This window comes from Penaeus chinensis, chromosome 16 (assembly GCF_019202785.1).
Source record: "Penaeus chinensis breed Huanghai No. 1 chromosome 16, ASM1920278v2, whole genome shotgun sequence".
Lineage (NCBI taxonomy): Eukaryota > Metazoa > Arthropoda > Malacostraca > Decapoda > Penaeidae > Penaeus > Penaeus chinensis.
This window is the reverse complement of record NC_061834.1, coordinates 28,431,908-28,440,881: the sequence shown is the minus strand read 5'-3', so window position 1 is coordinate 28,440,881 and position 8,974 is coordinate 28,431,908. Positions and strand designations below refer to the sequence as shown.

General features: G+C 46.4%; 1 protein-coding gene across 3 annotated transcripts in view; it reads left to right on the top strand.

Moving 5' to 3' along the window:
• Positions 1 to 2,669: 2,669 nt before the first annotated feature.
• Positions 2,670 to 8,974, top strand: part of LOC125033378 (ras GTPase-activating protein nGAP-like) — a 22,001-nt gene continuing 15,696 nt past the window's right edge. For all 3 annotated transcript variants that reach the window (XM_047624823.1, XM_047624822.1, XM_047624821.1), the window contains exon 1: positions 2,670 to 2,813. In XM_047624823.1, coding sequence (XP_047480779.1) covers positions 2,704 to 2,813 — 110 coding nt within the window. In that variant the 5' untranslated portion in view covers positions 2,670 to 2,703. The remainder of the gene's footprint in view (positions 2,814 to 8,974) is intronic.

The following is an 8,974-nucleotide window of genomic DNA, read 5'->3' as shown; positions in this document are numbered from 1 at the left end:
CCTTCCCACTCCCTCTCCTCCCCTTCCTTATTTTCTGTTTTTGTTGTCTGCCCTTTCCCCTCCTTCTCCACTCCCCATTCTCCTCCCTCTCTCCTCACTCTTTCCCCCTCCTTCTCCACTTCCCTCCGTCCCACCCTTCACCCCATTCCCCTCCCTCCGCCCCTCTCCCCCCTTTCCCTTCCCTCCGTCTCACCCTTCTCCCTATTCCCCTCCCTCCGCCCCTCCCCTCCCTCCGCCCCTCCCCTCCCCTATTCCCCTCCCTCCGCCCCTCCCCTCCCCCTATTCCCCTCCCTCCGCCCCTCCCCTCCCCCTATTCCCCTCCCTCCGCCCCTCCCCTCCCCCTATTCCCCTCCCTCCGCCCCTCCCCTCCCCCTGTTCCCCTTCCTCCGCCCCTCCCCTCCCGACCGTCGTAAACGCCAGGCTGCTCCGAGGACCCACCCCAGTGATCGAGGATTGAGCAGTTGACAGGCCGCCCAGACGCTCTGTCTGTCAGTCATGTCACGCCAAAACGCAGCCACTAAACGCCCACTTTCAAGGCTATGGCGCGGGCGTAGGTGTGTGGGGTAGTGGGTGGGTGGATGGGGAGAGAGGGAGGTGGTAGGAGGAGGGGGGCGGACGGTAGGATGGATACCCACGGACCTGAGATGTTGTACCTTGGTTTGTCTCTTTCTCTTTCTTTCTCTTTCGCTCTCTGTCTTACTCTCTCTCTCACTCTCTCTCTCTCTCTCTCTCTCTCTCTCTCTCTCTCTCTCTCTCTCTCTCTCTCTCTCTCTGTCTATCTCTGTCTATCTCTCTTTCTCTCACCCTCACCTTCGAAACTTCCCCCTTCCCCCTCTCGACGCACACTCCCACCATCTCCCTTAACACCCTGCTCGACACTACTCCTTCACCCTCAGTACCCTCTTCCTCACCCTCGACACTACTCCCTCACCCTCACCCCCCTTCTCCTCCCCCTCCCCCCCTCCCCTCTTCTCCCCCCCCCCCTTCAAAGAATCGCTCCGTCCACGTCTTCCTCAGGCAATAACCATTCAGCTGCCAATAACCCGCAAATGAGCCACGGTTCTCCCCCTATAAGTAAACACTCCTGTCCCTTTCCCTCATTCCCCCCTCCTTCCCCTTTCCCCTTATTTGCCCCTCCCCCTTCCTCTTCTCTTTCCCCTGTACTTTCTCCTCCTCCTCTCTTCCTTTCCCTCATTTTCCCTTTCCCCTCCCCCTCTCCCCCTTGCCATCTCTTCCCCTTCCTCTTCCCCTTACTTTCCCCTCCCCCTCTCCCCCTTGCCCTCTCTTCCCCTTCCTCTTCCCCTTACTTTCCCCTTCCCGTCCCTTTACCTTCCTTCCCTCACGCCTCAGCTTTCGTCTTTCCATTCTTATTGGCCCTTCTCTATCCCTTTCCTTTGCCTCCCTTTTCCTTTTCCCCATTCCTTCCTCTTCCCCTCATCCTCTCTCTCCCCTCATACAAGCCATTTCTTTCCCCTTTCCCTCCCCCCCTCTCAATCCTGTTCCCTCCCTGTTCTCTCTCCTCTCCCCACTGCTCCCCTCTCCCTTCCCCCCCTCCTCTCCCCACTGCTCCCCTCTCCCTTCCCCCCCTGCTCTCTCCCCTCTGGGCTAACTGCATCAAAGATTGTAGGGCGAAATGGCCTGCGTGTTATGAAGCTTTTGAGCCTCATTTCCCCTCCTTTCCCCCTCCTTTCCCCTCGGACGCTGTACCTGGAGGTGCCTCATAAACCGAGGGCAGAGAGGGCGAGGGCCGGGCGCAATGAGCACGCCGTGATGAGGGCGAAGGGACGAGAGGCGTTGATGGAGGAGGCTCTGAGGCGCCCACGGTCAGAGGGGCAGGGCGTGGGCGGGGGCGGGGGGCGGGAGCGGGGGCGGGGGTGGATTGACTTGTTTGATTCATATGTGTGTGTGTGTGTGTGTGTGTGTGTGTGTGTGTGTGTGTGTGTGTGTGTGTGTGTGTATGTGTGTATATATATATGTGTGTGTGTATGTGTATATATATATGTATATGTGTATATGTGTATATATATGTGTATGTGTATGTGTATATATATAAAAAAAATATATATATATATGTGTGTGTGTGTGTGTGTGTGTATATATATATATATATATATATATATATATATATATATATATATAATTTATTCTCCCTTGAGATTATACGTTAAAATTAGTTTGCAGGATCATGTCAATTAACCTCTCAAATAGTCCTGCTATGAGGTCACACTGATTAGATATATGAATATTAATAAGCCGAACAATAGGCAAAAACAGATAAAAACAAAGAAGAAAAAAAATATATATGTGATACGTGAAACTTGCAGGAAAAAAAATTTGTGGACGACGTTATGTAGAAATTTTGATAGTTGTGTAACCGCCATTATTCTCATTGATGATATTATTATTTTGTTATCAGTGCATGGTAGGTTTGCTTGCATGTCTTCTAAGTTGTTTTTCTGGCCTTAAGTGCGTGTAATTTGTGGGTTTGTGTGTGCGTGCGAGCGTGAAAGTTGAAGTCAGGCACCGAAGTTAGTGTTCATAGATTTTTAATTAACATAGACAGAAAATTTTAGGTTAATAATTCTGTATAAAATGACATAAAGTTTTCTAGACAAATTCGAAAATTGTTCAGTTACTGAGGGATAAGGGATAGTCTGCATGAATCCCTGTTTGTTCAAATGAATAAAGTCAATATTTTATTTTATGATTCGTTTATTAACTTATTATTTTTTCTTTTTTTTCCAGCACCTTATATCCAAGAAGCTCAAAAAAGGCGGCAGATCAGCGGCCAAGTTGGAGAAAAATGTCGACGGGTAAGTTTTTATTTTGTTTTAATTTTTACCTTTTTCTCGAATTTTCTGCTTATATATTTATGCGTTTTTTTTTTTTTTTCCCAAGTTGTCATTTTCTGTGGATTTCTATGCACCGTTACTTTGTTGTTTGTCTCAGTATTATTAAGAGATGAGACATAATTCATAATTCATAATTCAGAGGTTTCGTTGAAGGACGCGGAAATCAGCCATCAGAGAAAATGGGTTTTTGAGGGATAACTTCTTCATTACTTGATGCGGTTAGAATCGGCGCTTTAAACATTAGCAATGTAAATGGAAATAAATATAGAGGCACGTTCACGCACACGCCCACGCACATTCACATGCACATGTACGCGCCCGCGCGCACACACAAACGCACACGCGCGCACACAAACACACACGCGCACACACAAACGCACACGCGCACACGCACACGCACACGCACCCCCCCCCCCCCCCCACACACACACACGGAGAAAGCAATACATCGCATCAGTGCAGTACAGCTCTTACACCTTGAATACGGAGTAGAGCGAACAATGGATGATCTAGTCTGCTAACCATGGGTTCTGTAAATGTGCATAGTTCATATCGAAGTAATAGTTTGGTTTACGAATAAGCGAAAAAAAAATAATAATAATCATCCTGCATGAGAAGCATTTCGCGCCGAGAGACAACTGCCGTGAGAACATCAACCAGGAAAGTGAAGTTGGCGGAAATAGCAGTTAGAAATGAGTCTCTTGAAGCCAAGGTAGACAGCCTGGTGACAGAGTGTTCGAAAATGCGCGAAGAAAACGCAAATTTGGAGGAATTGGTGGATAATTTGCGCAGGAACACGACTGTTCAGAATTCAAAGAAAAGAAGAATTAGAAACCGAGATGACATTTACATATGCCGATGTATCTAAATGGAAGGAAACTGAATGGAATGGAAAGTTAGAAAAGGCATCAAGATCACAAGGGAAGAATTATAGCCACAGCTTGCAGAAACGGTAAAGAAAAATGAATTGAAGTCACACCTTGGGCAACACGCAAGGAATATTGCTCATTTGGCTTGATGTAAAGGACATAGTCATATTGGGACACGAAGAAAAAGTTGTAGGAGATGAAATGGAACGATACAACGAAGATAAGAAATTGCTTGTCGATATTCTTAAGGTCATAAATCCCGAATTATCGCAGCAGAATATCAGAGAAAAGAAATGCCCATTGAGAGGCACCCGCGAAGAATATAAGAAAATCTGGATAAGAGGAAATATGACCAGAGATGACAGAAATACTGCAGAAGAAATGGAAGAGATATAAAAAAAAAAAAAAAAAAAAAAAAAAATCAACAAAGGACTGAAAAAAAACAAAAAAACTTGTCCATTTGGAGTTTGAGAGGCCTCCAAGCAAAACAAGTTTACTATCGGAACCAAAATGTGAAGACAGATAAACATTAACCTTACACCCAAAAGGAATACCGAAAGATTACATATAAATAATTGATAGAAATATAGATGGTTTATGTTCGAAGTTACCAGAACCAGAAACAGTTATTGAAATTAATAAACCAGATGTAATATGCATCACTGAATACAAACTGGATCCCTCCGCAGACGATGTAACATTAAGACTCAGAGACTAATATTTGATGAAAAGATAGGGCCAATAGAAATGGAGGGGTGGCAATGTTAACAAGGAAAGGAATTATTATAAAGGGGTTAGAGATTAAGCAAGAAAATTACCGAAGAGGGGAAGGGTGAAGGGAGAGGGAGGGGAATGGGAAGTGGGGAAGGAGGAGGAAGGGGAAACAACAGAAACAGAAGATAAAGGGAGGGGAGAAGAATAGGAAGGGGGAAGGGAATTTTAATAGCAAAACTGACTGGGAAAATTTCGATCCCAGAGCTCAGCCAGATTCATGAAATGCAAAATCACCAGAAATCAAAAATGAATTTTGTCTTTTTCCAGGTCATACCAGGGTAAGAGGGCTAGATTGAGCTTCTATGCCTGACCTAATATTTACAAAGCATAAAGATCACATTAAGGATATGGAGAACTGTCCTCTAGAAATAAGTGACCATGTATTAAATGAATTGAAATAATGTCTGCTAGGGAAAAAAACTCATTATAAGTAAGGAAAGTGCAGTTACAAGATAGGTAATTATAAAAGACTTAAAGATTTCTTTGATGGCACGAACAGAAACTTGATATGCAGTATTCCAAATTTTGCTGTCTCTAAAAAAGGAGAAAATTGAAACATGAAATGACCAAAAGTGTGTTAATGATGAATGCTAGAAAATAAGAGAAAACAAACAGAAAACACAGCGTATGAAAAGTATAAAGTAGGAATAATTCAGTATATCCAAACCATGAGAGAGACGACTTTATACTTAGAAAAAAATATAATCAGTAATGTACAAATCAAGGCAAGCTCTTTTTTAATTACATAAATAGTAAGACTAAAAGTAGAAATCAAATTAGCGCCAACAAAGACGGTAACATCTTTATAATAAGCAGGAGAAAGTAAAAAATCGTCCACTACACCAATACAGATTAGGAGATACAGTATTAAACCTAGCAGATAGTGAAAAAGACCTTGGAATAATCATAAACAGGAACCAAAGCCCAAATGATCATATACATGAAAAATACTAGGGCTGATTGTCAACATGAAGAGGGCATTCGTGTATGCGGGCGAAGAAGATCATTGCGACCATTATAAGACCGAGTCTAGAGTATGGGCCAGTGGTATGGAGTCCATAGGATATAGTTAAACAGGAAAGGCTTCAAAAAGCAGCCACAGATGGGCACTTATTCTGAGAGATAAGAGCTACGAAGATTGACGACAGAAAATAAGACATACTACTTTGGAAGAAAGAAGAAAAAAGGGTCGACATGATTATGGTGTTCAACTATGTTACAGGAAGAGTGAAGTTAGACAAAGATGGCTTTGTAATTTTGAACACAAGGAGGACGAGAGGACACCGTAAAAAGAGGCGAGCACAAATGTCAAGAAGATCAGTTTCCCAAACAGAACTATTGAAACATGGAACAATCTTCCAAATAACGCTGTGTGTGCCAAACATGTGCATCAATTTAAAAAGTTGTACGATAATTTGAATATAGCAGACGGGACCATCTGAGCTTAGCCTAGGTCAGAAACACACACACACACACACACAGAGAGAGAGAGAGAGAGAGAGAGAGAGAGAGAGAGAGAGAGAGAGAGAGAGAGAGAGAGAGAGAGAGAGAGAGAGAGAGAGAGACACAGAGAGAGAGAGAGAGAGAGGAGAAAGAAAGAAAAAGAAGAGAAGAATTTTCCACCGGCGAGTGTCGTGTATGCAAACGTCCCGTCATCGCACTCGTCCGAATCGGTTTCACAGATGAGCGCGCGTCTCGATCCTCGTCTTACTCGTTCCTCTCTAGGTTAAGGAAGATATTCAAAGGTGTTTTCTTGTGGGTAAGCGAGGTAGCTTGGTCTTATTTTTGTTTGTTTGTTTGTTTTGTGTGTGTAAAAGATGGTTTGATTTTTTTTTTTTTTTTTCATAAGGAGGTTTTTGGGTTTGTGTTAATCCTATGAATCTTGAGTTTTTTTTTTTTTCTCTCTCTCTCTCTCACTTTCCAAGAAACGAAGAAATTTAGGAATTAGGAAGTGGGGCTTGTCTATGATATATTATATATATTGAATATTTTTATGATATTTATTATTTTAATATAGATATAAACCACACACACACATATCGGCGCCCGTCTTACTTGGGAGGAATCTTTTCCTTACAAAACATGATGAGAATTATCGAGATTGTTCCGAAAGCTTTATACTAGTTCCTCAGCTTTCACTGTGGCGCCCAGATATATTTATTTTTGTTGTTCCCGAGCTGGTGCCCTTAATGGGGGGAGGGGCTGGTCGATTTTTAATTGCGTCTTGCTGACCTTGCCCTGGGCGGGTTAGGGAGAGAGTGGGCTACTGCGTCTGTTGTCAAGTGTTTGTTATGGACTGGGTCTGCCCCCGCCAGCCCGCACTCCCCGATGGCACCGCCCGCCCGGCGTGGCCCCGCTGTGCGCCCCCGCTACTGACTGTGCCTCGGGCTGCGCGGTCGCGCCGAGCCCGCACCCCCCATGCGGTCTGCTGTGGGGGCGACCGCGCGCGCCTCTGGGGGGGGGGAACCGCGCGGGGGGGGGGGGCCGGCGCGCGCGCGAGGGAGAGGGCGCGAGCAAGCGAGCGGGCGCGCGCGCGCGAGCGCGCCGCGCTCGCGCTATGCTCGCGAGCTCGAGCGCGCGAGAGCGGCGCGCGCTCGCGCGCGGCGCGCTGTGCGCCGCCTGTGCGCCGCGCGGCTCCTCCGCGGCCGCGGCCTTCTCCGCGTCGCGTCCGAGGCCGCCGAGGGGCGCAGCCTGCCGCCGCAGAGGGAGAAGCGCGGCCGTCGCCCGACTCCTCCGGTCTGCACCCGCGTGCCTGCCTCTTGCCGTCTACGGCGTCGCGCCTCCTTACGTCGCCGCCCCCGTCTCCTCTTCTAACCGGCAGCCGTACCTGCCTCATCCTCCTCCTCCTCCACCCTCCTTCATGCCCTCTTTCCCTCCTCCTCTCGCCTCCCTCCTCCTCCTCCTCCCTGCTCTCCTCCTCCTCTCTCCTTTCCCTCCGCTCCGCCTACCTCCTCCTCACCTAACGTTCCGCCCTCGCCTGCGCTCCCTCCTCCTCCTTGGTCCTCCTTATCCGTCCTTTCCCTTTCCTCCTTCTCTTCTCCTTCCTCCTTCTCCTCTTCCTCTTCTCTTCTCTCCTCCTCTCCTACCCTCCTCCGCATCCGCCTCCCTCGCCTCCCTCCTCCTCCTCTCCCCCCCCCCCCCCCCCCCGTCTTTGTCTCCTGCCCCTCGCTCAGTTGCTGGTTTTTGGCAACTTCGTTTATGCTCGGAGGTGGGTTATCTTGTCCACTCCTCTTCTTCTCCTCCTTTTATCTTCCTTTTGCTTCTTCTTGTTCTTGTTCTTTATCTTTCTTGTTTTTTTGTTTTTTTTCTTATCGTTTCGTTGGTTTTTATTTTGCCTCCTGGGTCTGACTTCCTCTCTATGTATGTATGTAATTTATATCCATCCACCTATATGTCTTATCTATCTATCTATCTATCTATCTATATATATGTGTGTGTGTGTGTGCATATATGTATTGTACATCTGTAGCTCTATCGTTATGTGTACATATATGATAAATACTTGTGTGAGTATGTGCGGGTAATATATATATATATATATATATATATATATATGTGTGTGTGTGTGTGTGTGTGTGTGTGTGTGTGTGTGTGTGTGTGTGTGTGTGTGTGTGTGTTTGTGTGTGTGTGTTTGTATGTGTGTGTGTGTGTGTGTTTTATACACACCCATGTGCATATGCATTCACACACACACACACACACATACATGTATGTGTGTATATATAAATATATAAATTTATGTATGTGTACAATTCGGTTGTATATACATAGAAATGAATATATAAATCAACCGCTTTATATATATATATATATATATATATATAGTTTTTTTAAGTGACCACTGAGGTAAATTGACATTCTACATCAAAATGACCATCAGGTAAAGAAAAAGTTCCCGCAGGCCTTTGAGTTGTCCCCAACGAACATAATACCAGGCGATATTTCATCTCATTTCGGTCTGGCTCTGGCTTTCATAAGGCGGATCACATCATCATTTACCCCCTAGCGTTCGCAGTGGTTCTTCCTGGTCGTGGCACCGCCCCACTCAGAGGTCGCATTGCCCGCTGTGAGGCCGTAGTCATACCTCCATTGTGACACGACATTTCGCCCTCCCCCTCTCCGATCGAGCCGCCATGTTTGTTTGGAAGGCTGCAGCTGGCCGCGACCTTGGCTTCCCACATGCAAATGGTCGTTAATGCGCCGCGTGCGAGGAATGCGTCTCGGGGACTTCGGGTTCATTAACGAACGCTAGCCACGGCCGCAAGTGTACGTGTGTGTGTGTGTGTGTGTGTGTGTGTGTGTGTGTGTGTGTGTGTGTGAGTGAGTGAGTGAGTGAGTGAGTGAGTGAGTGAGTGAGTGCGGGCTTGTGTGCATGTGTTTGCGTGCTTGTTTGCGGGAGGTTCCGTGTAGCACATTCTCACGATGTTTCGGACGAAGGGGGAAGGGGGGTGAGGGGGAACGGGGAATGACTCTTAGGGA